At 46.2% G+C, this 23,227-nt stretch overlaps 1 protein-coding gene across 1 annotated transcript in view; it reads right to left on the reverse strand.

Moving 5' to 3' along the window:
* The window catches only part of LOC126540497 (neural cell adhesion molecule 1-like), a 305,103-nt gene extending 282,222 nt beyond the window's left edge, over window positions 1-22,881 (reverse strand). The window contains exon 1 of the mRNA XM_050187312.3: window positions 21,965-22,881. Coding sequence (XP_050043269.1) covers window positions 21,965-22,052 — 88 coding nt within the window. The 5' untranslated portion in view covers window positions 22,053-22,881. The remainder of the gene's footprint in view (window positions 1-21,964) is intronic.
* Window positions 22,882-23,227: the final 346 nt, after the last annotated feature.

Below are 23,227 nucleotides of genomic sequence, written 5' to 3' on the forward strand. Positions count from 1 at the left end.
GAACGACGAGACGTAACATGCGCCCGTGAGCTTCGCGACCTGAGCGCCACCTGCGGCGTTTAATTTCATAAATGGGATGGCCCGCGGGGGCAGTGCGGCGCCGAAGCTTGGGGAAAGGCTGTATTATTTACGAGGCTGAACGAACGGAGCCCACGCCTGTTAACCTTCGTGCACGGCGGTGTTGACCGTGCGTTCAAGTGACAGCGGCTAATTTGTCCGTATTCTACGTTCCCTCATCGAGAATTTCTGCATTGGTTGAATTTCAGTGATGCAGCCAGTAGTGGTAGAATCTCGAGTGGCCGGGCCGCGCGAAATCGTTATCCGAGTTGCGTACCCGCGAAAGCGTGTCCCCGCAAATCCTCGGGGGCACCGCTACAACGAACCGCTCCGGAAAACGATACGGTTCCGTTTGTTAGTCGCATTCGCTCGGCTTTCTTTGTTCTTTATTGCCAGAATGCCGCACTGGACGCTTCGCTTAAGCGAGTGGTCGGCAGTGCCGGCGACGATGATAGGGGCTATGGTATTTTCAGACCGACGACTCATAGTTTGCCCGTGTTGATGCAAGTGCAATATCTCATGCTCAGGGCCTGCGCCGTGTTCGGGAAACAACTTTTTATCTGCCACCACATCTCCAGTTATGGACTGTTGCAGCGAAGCATAAATAGATAGCTTAGAGACTGCCATGCAAGCCCGCCACGACGCGGCAGCCGCACAACGCGTTCATGCTCTGTTTGCAGGTGACTGCACTACATAGGTTCATGCGTAGCGAAGTTGTCTGGCTTGTATCAGCAAGCACGTGCGCGGTCACGGGTGGCGGCTCCATGCGCGCGCGTAATAGGCGAGCATACTGCTTATGTGATACCACGTTCAGACTCCCAGCAGTGGACGCTTTGCTAACCAAAAGTTACAAAGGTTTTCTTGTTCTTTCATGCATCTGGAGTACGTTTTATGGCATTTTTTTACTCAATCTCTCCTGATTGCGCCATGAGCGTAACCGTACAGGAAGAGAGATATGTGGCCTCACAGAAGGACAAAATGCTCGGCTTCTTTATTGCCTTTTTATCGGCTAGTTCAATTCAGACATTTCAGCTATCTCTTCTCAAAATTTGTGAATAGGCAGTGGATCAACCGTCTTATGCACTATCTTTTATAACGCAATAGCGTTAAGGGCTCCGCGTTCATCGCTGCCCGTTTTAAAGCGAAAAAATGATTCCGAATCTCGCATACTCAACCACACAGGCACTCCGTGTGGCGCAAAGAACTTACTGAACTAATCCAATTTCTGAAAGTAAAATGCGTCAGAAAAAAATTGTAAAGTACGGCTAACAAACAACTTACAGACATGGTAGCGTCGGATTGTAATTTGAATATACGAGAAAACAATTCTGTTGCGCGGAAATTCAAGGCTAAACCCCTTTTCCAGTGTTCCTGCCACTCATACTGAGCGGCGGTCCGAGCTCGGTTCCTTGTAACAACACGCTCGATTTCGCGCATTCACGGCCCCCCAAAAGGCCGCGTTTCTACCAGAAAGTTCGTATTTGTGCATAGTGTTCGCCACCAGCGTTTCCCGGTAATCATTACGGTTACATAAGCTGCAGTTACCGGGAGGCCTGAGAAGCAATCAGGGATCTCTGAATGCTCTCACGTTCCACTCTTAAAGCCGAAGCGTGCTCCAAGTTTCATTACGAACATTTCACACAACCGGAATAATTAAAAAAGAAAGTTGCATTGGTTCGTATCTCCACTGACTTTTTATGGTGTCCTACTTACAGCCATGATAAATGTTGTACACCGTTCAAGCCAAGATACACTGAAGGTACAGAATACTGTCTTAGAGTCTAGGTGAACTTCTCAGGTTAAGAAGCTCTGGTGTAATATGCCAGAGTGTGGCCGGTCTATTGATGCCCTCTACAGAAGTTCCATAAATCTAACCGGTATCGCCAAACACGTTCGATCAACCGTGCCAAACTAAGGAGCGTTAAGAGAGAGACTAGAAGAAATGTTTCGTCATGATTGTTTGATTCCGGTATCGAACGTCTGAGTTTTCTAGCCCCATCCGTGGGCTAGCCGAAAACAATCAACCTGCATCACACACAAGTTAACGTACATATCAAAGCACGGATGGTTTATAGATGTAGGGCACGGCTCGGAGATGCTCGTTGTAATGATTAAGGGAGAGCAAAGCGCTACCATTAGTTGTGCGCTGGTATCCTAGTATGCGGCTATTTCCGGCAGAGTGTTTGATGAAGACGAATGCAGGCTGTAGTCAAAAGCGAACCGTTTCCACCGGGATTTTGGCGTGAAGCGCATGGAAGCGCGATAGAGGCGTCGATTAGGCAGAACATATTGAACGACAAGTTGGGAAAGCCGGAATGGATTCAGGGACTATGCCTCGGTGCGCGGAGTGTCTAGACACTGGAAAATTCAGTATCATGAACAATATCACTATCACACACGGCTGACCGCACGAAGCGCCCTGGATCATTTCTCGCGGCTTCGGTGCCATAACTTTTCCTGCACACGTGCGCCTACAAAGTGCGATGGACGAAGACATGGATTTTATGAGCACCCCTTCTGAAACGGCATCGTCGATGGTGCGACAAACCTAGGTAATTTTACCTTGCTCCTTTGTTTGTTTTGTTAAGCTGCTTGGTTGCTATCAGCAAATCTTCCAATTGTAATGAATCGTATTGCCCCGAAAATTAGTCTATTGCTTACCTTTACAGTACAGAGTCATTGTTGTCGCTCTATTTGGCAAATCAGTTCTGCGGAATTTCACAACGTGGAGGAAGGTTCATGAAAGGAAAAATTGACACCAACCCGTATGTAGCACGAAGCTACGAAAAAAAACCACCCCCCGTGTTTCTCAGAAACAAAACTTCGCAGTTCAAGAAAAATTTTCTGAGAAATTCGAGTGGCTTCCGTTGTAGCTTCGTGCGATGCAGTGGTGGGTGTTAATCTTTCCTCTCATGAACCTTCCTCCGCCTTGCGGAACTACGCATAACTGATCTGCCATATTCGGGGCACTTGTGCTCCGAGTTGTCTTTTAATTCGGCCAAGCGCTACGATTTGCAAGCGTCCGGGTTAGCTGAGATGGTGTAGAGCGACCGTCACGGAAAAGGCGCTGGTCTCGCTTTGATATCCCGAACCAGGATGAATTTTTCTTTAAGTACAAAGCTTTGTTTTCGAGAAACCTGCGTGGGTTTCCTTCGTAGCTTCGTGCTACATACGCGTGGACGTGAAGTTTTTCTTTCATTCTTGCGCTATGGACGGTATGCACTAATGGTCCCGAAATAATAATAAGAAGCCAACAAGCAAAGGCACCAATAACAACTTAGGGAAATTACTTGGACTTACTAATTGAATTAAAGGAATGATAAATTAATGGAAATGAAAATAGATTAAGAAAAAGACTAACCGCAGGTGGGGAACGATCCCACATCTTCGCATTACGTTTGGGATGCTCTTACCGATTGATGAACTGCGGCACTGTCTTCCCATGTATTTTCTGAGGTATTTGTGTTTTGCTAGTAGAACTAACCCTGGGAGTGTTAGCGAGCGCCACCCCTCCCTAACCTTGGCGGCGGATGTGGAACATTCTTTCTTCCGCGGGCGTCGCGAGTACGTGATCATTTTGGATGAAGGCAACTGGTCAATAAACCCCCACGTGCTACCTGAAGGCATCCATGTTGCCGATTGCGAGACCCTCGTTAATGAGCGAAAAAGAAAAAGAGAACGGAGGGGATTAATTGTTATTAATCAGGTCATAAGAAGCCAACAAATACAGACACCAAGGACAGTATAGGGGAAATTACTCGTACTTGCTAATTGAATTAAATAAATTATGAATTAATGCAAATAGAAATGGATACAAAAACTGCCCGCAGTTGGGGAAAGGTTACACGCCTTCGCACCACGCGTGCGATGCTCTACAACCGAGCTACCGCTGCGCAGTTCTCTCATTCATTTTCTGGTGTATTTTATGTTTTACTACTAGAACTAACCCTGGGAGTGTTAGCCAGTGTCACCACTCGCAAACCATGGCGGCGGGTGTCGTACGTCGTTTCCGCCAGAGCCGTCACCGACTGCGTCATCTCTTCAGCTCAATTTCTCCTCTTTCATTACATGACGAGGATCTCAAATCCAGCAACACTGATGCCTCGAGGTAGTATGTGTGGGTGATTCATGAGCTGCCTTCAACCAAAAAGATCACGCACTCGCGACGCCCGTGGCAGAAAGGACGTCCAACATCCGCCGCCAAAGTTTGTGAATGGTGGCGCTTGCTAACACTCTCTGGGTCAGTTCTAGTAGTAAAACATAACTACGCCACCATGTCGATGGTGAAAATGTGGAGGACGCTTAAGCTTCGCCTTTAACCGTGAAGAGCGACTGCATTTAAAGATCCCTGACTGCTTCTCGCGCTCCCGGCAACTGCAGCTTATGTAACCGTAATGTTTACCGGGAAACACAGTCGTGGAATGCTGTGCAGGAAGGCTAGCTTTTTGGTAGAAACGTGGCTTCATGCGTGGGCTGCGAATGCGCGTAGGGGAGCGCCATCTGGACGTGCTGAAAGTAACCAGGCGCGCCGTCTCATGATGGCATAAACGCTGGAAAAGGGGCTTGTGTATGAGTTTACGCGTTAAATAATTATGTTTTCTCGTATGTTCAAATTAAAATCTGACGCTATCACGTTCTGTAAGCTTAGTGTAAGCCGTACATTACCATATTTATGATGCATTTCAGATTGTGAAATTTAATTATTTAGGTAACGTCTCTGCACTACACAGAGGGCCTGCGTGGTTGGGTATCCGTGGTACGGAATGACTTTTAGCGCTAATACGGTCGACGCTAGACTCGGGAGGCCGCCGCATTTTCTGTGAGACGGGGCCCTTAACGCTGTCGCGTGAAAACGGCGCCTCGGTAGTTCAATTGGTAAGATCATAGCACGCGTAATGCGAAGACGTTGAATTGTCCCCACCTGCTACCACTTGTTTCTTTGTCCATTTTCGCTTCCATTAATTTATCGTTTCTTTAATACAATTGGTAAGCACAAGTAAGCTTGCCTATGTTGCCCTTGCTATCTTGGTTCGTTGGCTTCTTATTATAAGATAATAAAGAATGAAGCCCCTCGGTTCCCTTTCTTCTCGTTGGTTACATGTCGAGGATCTCGAATCAGGCAACATTGATAACTTCAGGTAGCATGTGTGGGCTTATTGATTAGTTGACTTCACTGAAAAAGATGACGTACTTGTGGTGCCTGTCGCAGAAATGATATTCCACGTCCGCAGCCAAGGTTTGTAAGTGGTAGCGCTGGCTGAAACTCCCAGGGTTAGTTCTAGTAGCAAAACATAAATACCCCAGAAAGTGGATGGCAAAACTCCACCGCGTCAGGTCATTTGGTAAGACCGTCGAACGCGTAAACCGAAGACGTGTAATTGTTACCCACCTGCGGCCAGTTGGTTTTTGATACATTTTCATTTACGTTAATTTAAAATTTCTTTATTTCAATTATTAAATACAAGTAATTTCTTCTATGTTGTCCGTGGTTTCTTTGTTTGGCAGCTTCTCATGACAAGATTAATAAAAATCGGGCTCCTCGGTTACTTTTGTTCTAGTTCAATACACTATTAAGATAAACACTGACAGGGAACGACGACAAAAATTGACACGAAGATGCGCAAACGCACACCAACTAGCCTAATTCATCGCTCTGTTTACAGCAGATACAATAATCTAGAAGTCTTTAACCATTCTGCAGCAATCATTCGTCTATTATCTTTAATGTGCGACGCCTTGGGCCCAGTAACAAATTGCTCGTTTACCTCTGGATTAATATTCCGACATGCTAACAAAACATAATCAGTACTTTTTGTGCTACTTCCATCAGCTTAAAAAGACAAGTTCACTTGTCGAAACGTTGGCTACAGCTATTACTGTATTCTCGTATTGCTCATCTTTTTGAATTTCCATCTGCCGCCTTCCCTGTGGTTTCCATCCGCTGCACAATATTTAGCTGCATTCACCAGGAAATCGAACAAGAATAAGTATCGAAAAAAGGACCTTTGAGAAATGGACAATGACTATTGATTAGTTAGTTGATTTATTGAGTTATTTAGTCATTCAGTTGGTCAATCAGTCAGTCAGTCATAAATCTTTCTGTCAGATAGTATCAAATGGGTTATAGGAGGCACCGCTTTCGATTATTGCGCAATAATTCCGACCACCTGGCGCTGACGCAAACCCAAAGCTCGAAAGAGTTTTGCATTTCGCGCCTAACTTATTCCACCCGCAGCTGTTGATGATCTAAACCACAACCTTGTACTCAACAGCAGAGTGCCGTAGAACATTAGCGATCGCCGCCATCAATAAGCTACGCCCAAGGCTTCGAAAGCCAATGTCAATAAAGCTCTAGTTGCTCATAAGGGTACATAATGATCTAAATTTCCTTTAATGTGTATTGTTTTGATCGGTTCTCGTTTTTTTTTACCTACTACCTAAAATCTGCAGCCAAAAATGGAAGCGATACGCAAACCTAGCGACGTGGTCATAAAACTACTCGATTATGTTGGCACAAAACGTTGCAGCAGTGTTCTAGTCAACGAGATTGAGCAAAACAACCTAATACGAACAAATTGGTGCTTGAACAAAGTAACTGTTGGTATCATCAGTGATTTAACATTAACCCATGGCGGAGAGGTAGACAATGAAACCCACACATTATGTTCCTAAGACAAGCGAGCAATGACTAAATAAGGTACCCGGCGCTCACTGGGCAATCGATTGAATGAGCTTTCATGCCTGCCCGGCGCGCTTTGATTACGTCCGACGCGTGTCCTATTTCCCTTGTGCGATTGAATTTAACATGAAGCATGAAGACCAAATTGTTTTAATGCATTAGAATTCTAACGGTACATGATGCACTTTAAAGCAGGGCAAACTACCTTTGTCTCCTTTTATGTGTGTATCTATTTTCTCGCCGACCTAGGTCCCCGGGTAATCCGTGATCGAATGGGTAGCGCTTCGGACTGCTGTGCGGAAGGAAGAAGGTTGGAAACCATCCGTCGGACTAACTTGGGTCACTGAGTATGCGGGAGAGATTTAACATGTGCCGCTCTTCAATAAACCTCTTTGAAAGGTTCGTTACGAAGAAGAAGCGATCGAATATATACATACCTAAAAGCAACATGTGTACATTCAGCCACAAAATAATACGGACCACGCGAGCGTTTGCCGATATTGCCGTCGGCGCCGTCAAGTGATGAGCCGTCTACTGTGGAGAGCATTGCTCTGACGCATGCGCGCTTTTCTTTTCTTTCTTTTTTTGTGCTCGCAAGCGAGTTACGTTGTCGCTTCCACCAGGTACTTGCAGATTATCACGATCGTGACGCAAGAGGTCATCGCGGTAACGGTCCTCGTCGCTGTTCTGTGTAAGTAGCGTTACAAGCGCTTCGCGCGGAGCCGTGCTCCCTTCAAAGGACAGAGAAATGATAGGGTCTTTCCCTCCCCATATTCGACCCCCCCCCCCCCTTTGGGAACAGCGTCTTTCGATTGTGTCCAATGTAGAATTGCCGTATTAGTCTCAAAGTAATAAAAAATCAACCGATACGTTGCCATTTTCGCAGTATCCCGCCTACGTTGAGACACACTTGGATTGTCCAAGCAAAATAAAGCGAAATAATTTGTTACGATAATATACGTGCTTTCACGTTCGATCGCCTTACACCAAGTACTACCTAGGTTAGAGGGTTTCAAATGCGTAGTAAATCGCAGTTGTACGGGCCTAAAACTGAGGAGTGGAAAGAATTCCCAGCTTTTCTTGTGCCGGCGCTCACCCGCCATCAATTTACAGAATCGCCACAGTAAACTACAGAATCTTGGAGCGGAGGTTTCTTCCTTGTGCTCAGCATGGAGACAACATGTGGGTGAGCTACCTGTTAAATGCCAAGGTGGTAAACCATTTACACCAACGGAATAATTATGTCGTCTTAGTGGCCTCTTGCGCGACTGGGCCGCTTATGAGCGCCACATACACGAAGCCCGGGAATGCTGCCAATGCTGCCATTGGTAATATATGCGTGGGTGGCCGACCTATTAACATATATTCGAGCCGGTTTCGTTTTACAGATACCGCTACCTAAATGTACTCGCCAGCGAGCGCATTTATGCCTTCCCCGAAACTGGCGCCTCTGCCTCTCCTTGTATAAATGGCTATAATGTGGGGCTTTCGAGCACGGCATTCCTGCAACGACTGCACGAGACAAGCGCGCTGTTATCACTACTGCTGCTTGAGGACTTCAAAAGCAGGTTGCTTGCAGAAGCATTTCCCGATAGAATGGTTATAAGCTGCGAACGGTTTATAAACGACGGGATCTAGTTCTACAAATGCAGTCGGCAAGAATGCCGCCAAGACTGCCGCTGGAAGACTTGCAACGTACTGTGAATTGGTTCCTGGAAGGCGTCCAACAACGTGAAATTTGTAGGCCCACAAGAAACTCTAGAACTTTGACAAGCTGCATTATAATGGCCTTCCGAGATGACAACTGTAGACTAGTGGATGCTAAATGCACCCGCCGTTCAAGCGCTACGTGAGAAGAAGACAGGCTAATTGTTGGCGCTGTGGTGGCCGACCCGCTTCTTAGCGCGAAACAAATTCGGCTCCGTCCACCTCCGTGTCATGCGACAGCATACGAAGACGGCCCAAAGAGCGGGGACCGCAAAACAGCGTTGCAACCTAGAAGCCATATTTGAATGAATGCTGGAGGATGGCAAGTTTGTAATTTGCGGAGGCCATGGAGCACCGGAACGTGGAGAAGTACCAGCAGGTCGTATTCACATACAAAAGCACATTCAGTACCCGCTACCCGCTGGGACCTGCAACAACGTGTCTGGCGTTCGTTGTGCTGCAGGTATCAATACCTTGTATTTTACTATCATGATATTTATCGTAAGGTTGGTTTAGTTGGTTTCAGAGCCGCTGCGTCCTTTCTTTGCATCAATTTCCAAATCAGTTTTTTTTTTTTCACCGTGAAACTCAACTTCACGGCTGATACTAGCGATTATGTTTTCCGCTCGAACTAACGTTAGGCTTTTTATGTAACGTAAAAAAAAGCTTATTTCGGCTCGCTTGAGCAGCCTATTGCAGTGCTTTTCTGTGGGCAGATAGTGAGGTCTCGTAAGGCTTTTCTTCGTGATTTTTATGAATGGAGCGCATAGACACGTCGCGATAATTAAGCTTTCTTTATATTTATGTGGCTACCTCAATAAACATATCATGTTCTCAGCCGTGGCCGGTGCTCAGTGAGCTCTTGGGGCGCCCTAAGCCAAGAGGGACTTGGGCCGCTTGTGTGGCTCGATGATTCACTCGCGACGTCACGATACTGCGAGATACTCCGCAACACTATCGTGCCAAGAGCCACTGGCGGGCCGTTTGAAGATGACATATTTTTCAGCATGACCGCAGCCCTGTCCACACTGCACAAAGCGTGACGAAATTCCTGGAACACTTTTGTGTACGTCAGATCGAGTGGACACCGTGTAAAGCACACTTGAGTACCATTGAAAATGTGTGTTATGTCGTGACGGGGCAGATTTCAAGGCTGGCCACTGACATTACTGCGGATGTACTGTGGAGGCTCACCAGAGACGAGCGGGAAGCGTTGCGTAGGCGCCAAGAAATTATCGCAGAAATTTATGACTCAATGCCACGTCGCGTCAAGGAAATGATCACCCACAATGGATATTTTTGTTCTTCACAAATATTGTCTTGCTTGCATGAAGAAACTGCATATTTTCTTCTTTTTTTTTTGCACGTCTGGAGAAAATATTGCAAGTTCACGAAATATCTCCATTTCACCTCCCCCTTAAATTCATCTTCCGCACAATAGCGCTGCTGTTGACGTGCTCATAGATAGTTACATAGACAGTTACATAGATAGCTTACATAGATAATTAGCCCGCAAATAAGTCTGGGAAATGCCTTAACGATGCTAGCGATTTAAAATAACCACGAAATTTCTCCGACGGTGAATGGACTCAAACCACGTAGAGAGGGTTCCTCAAGGACAATAACCCGACGCTTTAGCACGATGCGCCACAAATGCGCTGGCTATGTGGCGCTTTTCAAAGCACGGCTATCACGCCAATGCTTTTTTTCTTTGCGAGATGCGCCATGAGTGCATTGAGGACGTGCCGCTCTTCAACGAACCTCTCGACAACATGGCTCCCTGACTGTGTGACACTGAGTGTGCAGCAAGCGAAGGAACCATTGCCAGCGTTCGCAGGCAGCGGCGCGCCAAGCTTCTCGTCTCGGAGGCCACGCACGTACTTCTCAGAAGCACCACTAGATGGCGCAACGTGCCGAGAAAGAAGTACGAGAGAGGAGTGGTGTCAGGGCACGAGCCGTTTCTCAGCGTTCGCCACACACCGGCACGCCATGCGTTTCGTAGACGAGGCGCAGGTTTCGCGCTGGCGACGCTAGATGGTGCCCTGTGTTCTTAGGAAAGGGCGAAAGCGGAATCCCGTGACAGTACACGCCTCATGCATAACTCGTTTCGCCGGCGGCAATGCGTTGTGTTCCAGTATTTATTTAACGCTAAACGTATTACCACCGACACTCATCATGGGATGGGATCTGCCACATTTTTATCGCTTTTTGCGCCTCCCTATCGAATCAAATCAATTGATTTTTGCACTCCAAGAAAGAACACACGCTGGTTTCAGATTGAATTCGGTGGTGACGGATGAATACGATTGCACAGGATTAACCCAGTATTGTACATTACCACTGATTTATGTCGAAATGACAGCAAGCAGCACGAATGAATATCTATTGCGTAGTTTGGAGCAATGAAGACGAGTAAGAATAAAGGAAAGTGTTCTTTCTTTAAATAACCGTAAACGTGGTTCGAAAGGTAGGACTTGTGAAAGGTAGGTATTGCTCATATTATTTCTTGGACGCTGTCTTATTATAAATTTTTTATGCTGATAATTATTAGACAAGGGTTATGAGTAAATCAATGTATAATTGTTTGTTCTAAAATACAAGGGAACAGACCTATCTATATTAGTAATTCCAGTAAGCGGCACAACAGTTCGCAATACGTAAGAAGGTTATCACTGTCGGAACAGAAGGTAAGCGCTTACGTGAAATTAAAAATATACGTCATCTGTCTTGCGTGTGCCAGACACAACTTAAATCTCCTGGGCGCGAATTGAAAAAGCTTTTCTTTCATAAGGGCTGTTTGTCGTTGACCGAGCGCCTTCAGAAATAATGTGTATAACATCGCGAATGGTTGGCCCCTCCTCTTACGGACAACTACGGTGTTTTAGGTGCAAGAACCGCAATCTGAATTTCAGGTGTGACGATGGATTTCCCGCACATATTTACCAGGAGTGGTTCTTTAACGTACCTAAAAAATTAGGTAGACTGGCGTCTCATGTTATATCATATTATCAAGGATTCTTCCTGTAATAAACGTCCAAAATCATCAGCAGTTATGTTGTATTTTACAGTTCCTTTAGAATATTCTATGCATACCACACAAATGTTTGGGTTATTCAGGCACTAACACTCTTGAATGTAATTGATGCGAAGTTCTGTCCTATAGGTAGAGTACACGTCAGTAACTCGTTTCAGCTGCATCGATTATCCTCTTCGATGCCACCACACCGTGTTTCTCCTGTAAAGCAGGTTTTGCGCCTTGTTGCAGTGCTTCAGAGGAAGCTGTTTTGTTTGTTGAGGAAGCTGTTTTGTGAAAGGACGAAATCGTCCTTTCGGCAGGGCTTTACTGTCTTAAGAATTGCTAGTCTGTTATATCGTCATGTTGCCAGTCTGTGATATCTAAAGACACGCCGAGCCCGTGCAAGTCAACACTGCATGGTACATCTCAGCAGTCCTCACCGCGGCCTGTTTTTTACACAAGCCTGAATGTAGCCGAACGCTGTCCTCACTATCTTCCTGAGCGCATTTACCGTACTTTCCAAAGTACATTGCACGAGAAATTAGCAGTATAAAGTGGTATAACTAACATAATAATCACAATGTGTCCCCTTTATTTTCTTTGGGTTGCAGGCACATTAGTCACAGACATTCCTAGCACAGGCGAATTCCTAGCGCAGCATGGTAGGCCGAGAGCTATCCAGCTCCCTGTACGTTCTTTCTTGAAGCAGTGCCTTAGTAAAAAAACCGTCGTGTTCTCGAAGACACTCGGGCGAAGCTAAGTGCAGGTTACAATAACACTCAACCGTACTCCCCACCGCAACGCCGTGTTCTCGGATACCATCGTCAGGTTCGCCCTGACACGAGCTGCAAGGTGCGCGGTCGGATAACTAATGGGTGCTCGAGAACGCGTCCCGCGAGCGCTTTGTTATTGTTACTATTATTTGTTATTTTGAAAACTGAAGAACTTTGCCATTGCACCTTCGCGTTTTCTCCTCGCGGACTCGAAAATTCCACCGCTTGGGATGGAGTATGTACATTTCGTCATACTCCGCTTCGGTTACGTTTCGGGGGCGCGTACTGTTACAGACAGCGTCCTCGAAACCTGTCTCGGCGTATAGCGAAGCCGCTCGCTTCTCCGGTGCCATCACTCATGCCGTGACCGCCAGGGGGGGGGTGTCAACACTTCACCTCCCTCTCCGGTGGCCGTGCTCGACGGGAGGAGCGCAAGATTAATGTGCGAACGTCCACCGCCACTGCGGCTCATTCTACGCTGGCCGGACGGTAGGGCCTTATTTATCCTTCGTTTGTTTTGTCGCTATTTTTTTTTACCATCCGACACTCGCGTTCTAAGCGACGCTCGCGGGAAAAAGAGGCAACTCAAGTAGCCGCTGGAAACGCGCACGCGCCCCCGCGTTGCTGTTGGTGTTGTTTGTCGCGGCGCCCATATAATAAGGGAAATGAGGGAAGGGAGATGCTTTATTTTCGCGACCCCAAAGGGGTTCTTTTTTTGTGTGCGCGTCTTTTAGGGCCACGCGTTGTTGCGAAGCTCGTCCGTCGTGACAGGGACCCCTAGTTGCTGCCACTCTTGCCGTTGTTCGGAGGCCTTGATGTTTACTCGCCCTGCCTTTCTTCGCGGGCGCGCCCACGGTGACGCGGGGGCCCGCTTTATGGAGTCCAGCGGTCACACAGCCGTCAGAGACGCGGTCGCGCTCTGGCCTCACCAGCTCGAGTGGCAATGTCCGCACATCTCCCCGCGCATGGCTCGTCACGCGTGCCCGCTGGGCAGCCGCCGCCGTCGGGCAAACGCGCTCGTGCCTGTCGCGCCGCGAGGGGCGAGTAATTAACGCGAGCCCGCTCCCACGCAGCGTGGCGAGAATTGTGCTATGAATGTAATTTCGCGACGCCTCGTCATGAAGTTACAGTTCGAAAAACTTTTTTTTTTGCTAATCCGCTTTTTCTTCCCGTGCAGATAATTAAAACGACTGACGAGAGTAAATAAAGTGAGAACTGAATCCTGATTGCGCAACAGGGACATTGTAATGTAAGAATATGGATTACGCAAGAATAGTCACCATCGTTACCTGCTGAAATGTTGCAAGTTTATGACAGTGACGTTACGTAAGCAAATATGGAAGCAAATGTATGTTTATACCGCGGGCTAGCCAGCAATAATATATTTGAATTCTATTACAATGTTATACTTAATACAGATCGTCTTTTAATTATTATACTTCTTGTAACTCAGTCCCCATTTCTGTTTCGTCCGTCACGAGCCTTAAGCACAATTAAATGCAAAGAAACAAGAGAAAGCGTGAAACTATAGCGAGTACCAACTCAACATATGGTACGTGTGTATGTAAGCTTACGTCACCATTCCTAATGAACAGCGCGGCGATGCAATAACGCCTTGATCACGCGATCCTCAGTCCTCCGCACCGTGTTCTTGAACTGCCGCACCGTCTTCGCGTGGTTCCTTCGTGGCTCATATGTTCACCTCGTTACGTAACCACGCCCGTGTAGTGGGAAAGACGCCGTCCAGCTTCGCGCATCCGAAAAAGAAATAGCCGCTATTCGCAGCAGTCGCCGAAAGCAGTCGGCTCATGTGAACATGAAATTGCGCCGGCGTTATCGCACGCGTTATGGCACTAGCAGTGCCTGCTTACTGTCGGTGCAACTCGAGACTTGGCCATCTTTTAAAGGATCAAGAATAATTTAGAGTGCAACCCGTGGCCTTGCGAAAGTGCCCCGGATTGTTTACCGCGGACAGGTCAGGTGATGCGAAGTGTGCGCCTTTCTTGTTAGTTTGTATTAAGCGGAGCCAAGCTGCACGACGTTGGTGCTGTGAGCCACAACGCTGGGGGAGCAAGGTAGCATGGTGGCGTCCTCGAGGAATACTATCGCATTATGTAAGACACTTGCGCAATGCACTTTGCTCATATCCACAGCCGCCTCTGCATAATGCAGATCTGCCCGAATATGATGGTAGTCACCTTTACGGAGAAAAAAAAAGCGCCGTAAGCAGATACATTTAAATTCTGTGCTAACTTCTTTCGCGCTATGTTTTAAGCACCGTAGACTCAGATAGAGCCTTGAAATTGCGACTGCTCGAGACACGTGTGAAATTTAGTATGAAATTTTATACGCTGTAAATTTAAAATGACTGCGGTCAACTCTAAGTCGCCTAGATTTAATGCTCTAAAAGTATCGAACGGTTGTTTGTGAGTGTTCTAGCCGTCTTTCTTCTCACTTGGAAAGGGAACACTGTAGATTATAAGCTGATTTCGTCTAGGAGAGATGCGTATATATGACATTTCAGCAAAAAGAAGAAGAAAAACAGAAATGTTGCCATGAGTACAAGTAAGAAAGCAAAGCGCAGTGATCTCGTGCAGTTCTGTCGTCAGGTCCAAAGTGATGAATGGCACCAGCAAAGTAGCCAGCGCGATAGGATAAAATCAGGGTTAGCATTGGTTGGTGGCTTCGGAAGTGCCTCGGAGCATAAGCACTCACAAAATAAGACCGCTTGCTAAATCAGCGTAAGCCTGCGTCTACCTCTCACCGGTTCTGGTGAGGACTGGGAAAGAGCAGATTTCGTTAAATAGTTATATAAATATTAGCCACGCCCGTTCCTGTTCCGAAGGACTAGAAGAAAATGCACGAGACCAATGTAGCTGCGTGGTAGCAAAGACCAGCCAAGGATAAAGTCAACATCAGTAGGAGCGACGGAAATGACATCAAATCTGAAGTCTAAGTTTTGTAATCGGCTGCTGTAATAACAAAAGAAAGTGTAGTTATGTATCACCGAATAATCTTGAGCTTGAACAAGGTCAGAACATGTATACTGCGAAGATTAATTCGCATGATGCGAGAATTCAGGCGATATGAGTTGGGCTATAACGTCAGCTATAGGAACCGAGTGCCAATCATAGAAGTGGAATAATAGGGCCAAGCCTAGATAAGAACAGCACTATGGGTAAGCGCAGCTTTCTAAGACATCAGGAACGCTGTTGACAAACGTCAAAGGTGCCAAGGTATTTATAACGAGCGTAATAGTTGCAAGCAAATGAAATCGCAAAGCTATGGTTAAATCTAGACCTTCTGCTATTGGTTTGTTTTTATTTTGAGCATAGACGCGAAATGTCCTAGTTCTCAAACCAGGTCCGAAGCTCATCCACTTTTATTCTCATGTTTCCGGATTGACGCTCTTTGCGACTAGAGCAGGTCTTAACTCGTAAAATTGGCAGTAATGTTCTTCTAAATTATGGGGTTTTACGTGCCAAAACCACTTTCTGATTATGAGGCACGCCGTAGTGGATGACTCCGGAAATTTCGACCACCTGGGGTTCTTTAACGTGCACCTAAATCTAAGTACACGGTTGTTTTCGCATTTCGCCCCCATCGAAATGCGGCCGCCGTGGCCGGGATTCGATCCCGCGACCTCGTGCTCAGCAGCCTAACACCATAGATACTGAGCAACTACGGCGGGTAGTAATGTTCTTCTATGAGCCAATGAGCGCACTGGCATTTCTCGAACAAGCTCGTAAACATTCTAGCCATCTTCGCAGGAAAATTCGTACGATTCAGTTGATAAGAAAAAATAAGAGTGCTCTATTACACGAGCCATGCGAACGGAGACGTAACTTATGCCGAAAATCCTCAAATATTTTCTGTTGAGCTTGTTTGACGTGCAGGCCTGAAAAATATTTTTTTTTGTATCACGACTGATAATAGGCTCTTTTCAAATGTGTACTTGTAATTTAAACCTCGCAAACGAAAATACAGGTATTCTAAATAAATTTGCAGTGGTGTGCTGTACTGGCGTACACGTCGGTCAGTGAAATAAAGGTCTGTCACTGCATAACACGGAGAGTGTATTGCCTCATTTTCATCTCCCAGAAACCGGTTATCGGTACTTCCGTCCTGAATTGGCGACTAACTAGCAATATGTTCAACAGAGAGAGAGAAAGGTATATATATATATATATGGAAGAGATGAGAAAGGTGTGGGGAGGTTAAGCGGAAGGCAGATATCCAGTTTGTTACCCTGCATTGGAGAAATGGTAAGGGGAGGCAGAAAAATCTTTAAAAAAGAGTGCACACACATTATTAGAATGGGAGAGGGGCAAACAACAAATAATTAAAAGAGAACACACGCACAAAGGAATGCAGGAGTGTGAAAGTCGTTCAAGCAGGTCGCTTGGCCGGAGCAAGCCCAGCAGCGCCTTCACCGCCTTCTGGTGTGAAGGTCGAATCAACCGGCACTTCTAGATAGTCTGCTCAGAAAGCGGCCGGTCATCGAGGCATGCTAACACCGTCACGAGCGACTGTCCCTGGGAGCTGCAGCGAGCAGAATGACCGAGGAGATGTTCGATTGTTTCCTCGCTGCCGCAGCTATCGCATGAAGCAATGCCAGTCATTCCGATGCAGCAAGCACATGCATTCGCGAAATGGACTCCTAGCCATAGTCGGCAGAGAACAGTTGTCTCGATTCGAGATAGTCCAGATGGAATGCGTAGTCGGAGGGATGGTTGCAGGCGATACGGTAGCTTGCATGTTCCGCATGAATCGCGTGGCATCAGGCGCTAGTACGCGAAGCATTGCTGCTACGTCAATTCTCGATAGACGGATGGGTTCCTGATCTTCGTGTTCAAGAACGCCGTATTTGATACTCGGCATTAAGTAAGTTTCTGTAAATATAGTCACATTTTCGGCACAAATCACGTTCAAATGCCCTTTCTTTCACTTTAAACCGGTAATAATCCGGAGCAAGTGCGCAACCTACTACTTTCGCTAGGGCTCTTATTAGATTAGAGGAGAAATTTTAACGTTCGATTCAGGATTAACATTGTAGAGCCCAAAACCCTAGCATTTTCTCTCCCAAGGAGAAAATCAGGCTGATGAGCTCTCTGTCTAGTCCCCATTCACGTCGGGCAGCTTCGAACCGAACCTATAGCGACCTGATTACCCCGAACGGCTACGACTAACCCTAGGCTGCCGTGCGACGGCTCATTTGACTCAAAACAGGCGCTTAAGTGAGCCGCGCCTAATGAAAAAAAGCGTAAAAGAGGGCACGAACTCATGAGTACAGGCTTAAATTTTAAAAAAATAGATAAAGAAAGAAAGAAAACGTATGAAACCTCCCCCCTCCGCAAAAAAAAATAAATAGACGTTACAGTCCAGTGATTTGGGTCTCGCGAGTTGATATCAGTTTATCCCCACGGAACACCTGCTCGGCCCCATTTTCTTTAGATCTATTAGATAAATTTGATCGAGAAAAAGAAGGAGGACTAAACGGCGCATTGATTGCAGTGCCTCTGATTAAAAGGCACCCTAACTCACCTAAATGAAAGGGTCTTGTTTCGGGGACAATGGTTTCGCCCGGGGCAAACTGAGTTAGCAACAGTGGCGATGTTTTCAACTCTGTACCTAGCTAATAACGACGTCAAAGTTACTAAATACCGGAAAACAAACACGGCGCTGAACGTCTGTGTACAAGCGCTCCCACCCTGCGCGTCGAGAGAAACAAATGATGAAGTATTTCGTGTCTCCACAAGTGTAGACGTAGAAACGAAGAAAAGCAATTCGCTTGTGAAAGTTCGCCGCGTGTTCAAGTCGGAGCGTACACTGTGTTCCCTATATCATACGCACTACTGTGAAAGCTACCTTCCTATCATGTTTCCGTACATTGGTTCAGAAGCGTGCAGATTTTAAACTGGCTGGCGACAGTGCTTAATTACGCACAGCAATGGAATATCGCTTATGCTAGGACATGGATTGAACTCCACGTGCAGCGAAAAAAAGAAATCATAGCCATTGTGGTCGTGTATATACTTATTTTAGATGTGAACAAATGCTCTCACGTTCGAGTCGCCTCCCCCCCCCCCCCCCCCCTTACAGGCTGCTAAAGCTAAATCAAGAAAATTTGCTTTTCGTTCCAGCGCCTCGCCTGTCTGCTTGCGCTGCTAAGCGGCGTGACAAAGCTTGTTGCGCTGATTAGAATTTCGCGACAGTGGCAGCTGCGTTACACAATGCGGAGCGCTGCACTCCGCCTGCATATAGAGAGCGTACGAAGTGCACACAAATGCTCTTGGCATAGAAAATAAACATCGTTGGGAGGAAGCCAATTTCTTATCCCCAGACAGCCCGCGGATTAGGAAGTAGGTGCACTTTACTGCGAGTCTTCTCCGGGCGACGTCACTTGAGTATGCATACGTGTCCAGTGGGACAACGATTTGCCTCTTAACAAAGTCGCCACAAATAAATGGGCCTCGTTTAAGCTAGTGCCAAGCGCCACGTAATTTTTTACCTACGTTAACCCTATACTTGCGTTAACTAACTTTAGTAAGCACCCAAGAAAAAATAAAACAGTTCGTAGTTTATCTATACGCTAACTAACGTCTCGCCCTTCGGATTCATTCCAGCTGAAACAATGAAAGTATGATAAGACGGCCCGCTATCTAAACATCCAGATGACCTTAAGAGGTGCGCCATCATTAGGGGCTGTAAGATTTTCGGCATTATTATCACTTCACAGTTCGAACAAAATATATTAACCTCGTTCGTTAGTGACTTCCATCTCTAGTTCGGCTCTTGAAGCATTCCGCTCTGAATGCAAAGAGTCTAATTAGGTAATCGTGCTGAGTAATCTTTACTGTGAACTGAGTATTCTGGTCTTCTTCCTTCTGATGGTATTGGTTTAATAGAAGCCACATCGTCTTACTGCCTTCACGGCAACAGTGGACGTCTGGTGCCTACTAACTGGTGTACATTGCATATGCTGGGTATTGTACATCAGGAGTAAACGTGCGTAAATAGTAAACTAGCTATGTTCCATATTATAGAAAGACAGATTTTCCCGTCTGTGCCTTTCGCACAAAAGTTCTTTGATGGCTATACGGAGCGCTCCTTATCCATTAGAGCATGCGTAGCGCACAAAATACAAGACTGCGCGGCGGTTTGATTATTCAAAATTTAATTCGCAGTGTATTAGGCAACACGCGCTAATAACTGTGAGCAACAGCTTTTTGCGCACAATCAAACCGTCCTCTTTCTCACACCATTGAAATGTTAGGCAATCGCAAAAGTATTTACATTGAATACATGACGGGACTACAGTGATTTATGCCATCGCTATGCAAGCGACGGCGTGGGCCAGATGTCCGTAGCTTAAGTAGAGAACCATGTTAGGAACAGCAGATGAAGTTAATCCGATATTATGTTCCCGCCAGATGACACACTTTCGTTCATGTCTTAGGTTATGATGCGCACTGGCTTGTTCGTCTATGCTCGGCCGTTCAGCTCGTGCTTGACACACGCGAAAAGGCTGCTCTACTTTGAACTCAATCGTGTCCTAGCCTGCGCTAACGATGGGTATCACCGCCTTGATGGTACCGGATTGCATTAATGAGATGGCGCCTATACGAGGCTGCACCTCTTAAACTTCAGAGGACACATCTAAATCCATGACCACGTTGTGAAGTGTTAGACGGAGAAATTAAAGCACGTGAGCGCATTCGCGCTGTAATGATGGCTCATTTTGCGTGAAATTGATCCGCCTATACCTGGCGAGACTAGCTCATGACGTGACTACTACGTTTCATTGCATCAAATTAATCGCTAGACGAGTTGGCATAATTATTCGGTGTGGTTGCTTTGTTCTATGAACTTCTCGAGTGATTTGTACGGACCAAAGAAAATAAAATATTTCCATTTCACCGCGCTCAAGATCATCCCTTTCGCAAGGGTTCCGAGGGATAATAAAAAAATCGACGGCTCTTATTGTTCAAGAAAGTTAAGTAGTTGTCCGATAGGAAGCATTGCGTAAATAATCGACGTTGCACTTCACTCATAGGCTGGAAACGTGAAATCGTAATACTGAGGAAGTGGTTGCAAGAACATTAATTGAAAAAATAAGAAATATATAACGCGTTGCGGTTACAACCGTATAGTTTTTGAACAGATGCGCCAGTTGTACACATTATAGACTATGCTGTTTAGAGACTATGTTTTAGAGACTATCTTTTCCCTTTGTCAATGCACTGTAGATAACATTTGTACAGTTTACGCACTTATAGAAATGCACCGATTTCAAAATTGTACAAAATTTATTTATTATACATTTTGAATGTAAACTACAGCTACTTTCGCCTGTGCTTTCCTTGGGTTCCTTTTCTGTTTGCTGTTGGCTTTATATGGCCGTGACACTCTCTCTGCCTCGTTTATATTTTTGTTTGAGTTGTAATTTGATACGCTAGTTTTATTTTTTCTTCTTGTATGCAAAGTTTGAGAGAACAATGGGTTTTGCACTGAGCAATAAAGTCGTCATTGTGTCCGCGTGAACTTCAAGTGCACCTTAGTCTTCCTACTCTAGAGATATATTATTGAGATATATATTTCGAGCATTGTTATTTCAAACAATATTTTATAGTAAACCACGTTCTATGAATACTCGTGATACGTGTGAATCTGTTCTGTTGTTACGATAATACATTCCACGTCATCGCACTGAATGTGATTTTTTCACGCCTTAAAATCTATTAGCGACTACAGAATCGACTTTACAAACATCCACACTATGCTGACGCGCAATACAGCTCACAAACAGTTATAACAGTCATTTAGCTGCTCGCCCTTCGGTGTCCGTTGAGTTATTAATTCCTTTAGGTATGCGTAGTGGTTGCCTAAGCTATTTCATAAGGAAAAATAACCAAAGAAGGCTGTAGAGTTCAAAATGCGCATAACTTTGATATGAGTTTATGTTAATTTGCTAAAAATAGCACTGTAGAAACTTTTGTAAGTACACATAAGTTCGTCCTTACATCTGGAAGCAATGGACTAGGTAAAGCAGGAGGAGATTTCATAGTTTTCAATGGTATCGCGAATGCAATAGCGAAAATGGAGGAAGAATATTTTGGCGAGCCATTTTTCATCTGTCGCCCTAAAGGTGTTAACCAATGTTTATAATACAGAATTTTACTTGCTTAAGAACAGGAACGTATACATTTCTTTACAAACAAAAAGAAAAATGGTGGTGTTTTCAAGAGGTATATTTCAATGTTTGTTGCGTTACAATCATTCTTGAAATGGCATATATAATTATTTGCGACAAGGAACGCATTAATATATAGTTGCATGCACCTAAGGAAATGCTACTGAAGTTATGCCACCTTAGTTGTCGAAGGTGACAAAAACAAGAAATGCTGAAGTGTTAGGACACGGGTAGGACGATAGAGCAACGAAGGATTTCGCGTCTCTTGGGCAAATGCTGTTTGCCACTTTATTACATTTTCTCTTGCGTAACTCGAGTTTGCTAAATGTGTTACTGTAAAATTTGCCTGCATTTTTTTTCGCAGTTAGAACGTCATTTGCTTTAGTGAACCAGAAAAGACTGAATGCAGTTGAAGCGGCTTGCCGCACATTAAGCTTGGTAGTTTCGACTAGGAACTGTAACTTGGTATTAGTAAGCAAATTTTTCTCTCGCCTGGTGCAAGGACTGCACGTATGTTTTTTTTTCTTTTAGGTACTCACTGCTGTCTTGCGCAGTCACCACCAAGCGTCCCATCGTAGCAAGGACGTATAGCAGCGGGAAAGCGAACATCAAGCGTCCGGGTCTCATAGCTGCGGTCCTTCTGTTCGTGCCGCCGTCGTCAGCGCCCCTTCGTTTCGACAGTTCCACAGTGACGACAACGTAAGCAGACGATCCTGCAGCGCGCCGGACGTGCGACACCGATCAAAAGTCCCGAACCCAGTCCGCTTGGCCGATGCGTCCGCACACCACGGCGCGACAGCTCAACATCACGACTCCGAGCTCGTCGCCTCTTAACGTCCCACCTTAGTAAGTGCTTTCGGCGCCGAGCGGCTACGATCAAAGAAGAGCAGCGCCCCACTCCTTCTTTTTTCCCGACTCCTCCGCACTCCGGACAACAACAGAAACGCTGCTTTTCCAGCGCCCAACGCGCGGCTGCACCCGGCGCGTCTTCTTCCGGGGGTGAGCGAGAGCGCGCCTCTGCGCCGACAGCACGCCTTGCGTCCGAGTTCAGAGTGCCGTGCCGAATATCGCGCGCCAGTCCGCACGCGCTGGATTCAAGCTCGGGTGTTGGCGCGCCGCCCCCTCTCCACTCTCTTCATTCGTTCCCCCCTCCCTCCTTTTCGTTGTACCTGACCGAGCGCCGCCGCTGCGCCCGCTATCGCCAGCGCCATCCGGTGGCGGTGGCAGAAGGAAGCAGCGCCCACGCCGGGTCCCCGAAAGACTAAAGAAAAAAAAAAAACGTACTCGGCGTGGCGACGACGGCTGCAACAGCTGCTTGCTCTTCACCTCATTGGAGACGAGGGGTCCCGCTCCCGCAGGGGAGTTCGAGGTTGGCTTCGAGGTGGTCACCGCCGCAACCCGTCTGGGGATGACGGCGAGAGTGCGCATAAAACGTTGGCCTTGACGGAAACATTTATTCCCCAGCATTGCTAAGGACTAAAATTAACTGCAGCGTATGCTACTGCGCAAACACTTATGCGTTCTTCAAACGTGGAAAATAAGCGCTACTGGAGTAGTCGTCGATTCCGCGAGTGAAAATGTTGAGTAAAAATCACAAAGCATTGCCACAGTTTATTGAGGAAAAAAGAAAAAAGCTGCCTTGTTGGCAGCAGTGCTATAGTACAGCGTGCCAATGTAATAGAACTGTTTGAGACCACGCTGTTTTGTGTGGTGGCTATCGCTTCTCGTTAGGTCTGGTGATGTTACCATTAATTTTTATGCGTAACTGGGCGGTGAACGAAGAACGCCAATAAGTCTTAAAA

Source organism: Dermacentor andersoni, chromosome 2 (assembly GCF_023375885.2).
Source record: "Dermacentor andersoni chromosome 2, qqDerAnde1_hic_scaffold, whole genome shotgun sequence".
Taxonomy (NCBI): Eukaryota; Metazoa; Arthropoda; class Arachnida; order Ixodida; family Ixodidae; genus Dermacentor; species Dermacentor andersoni.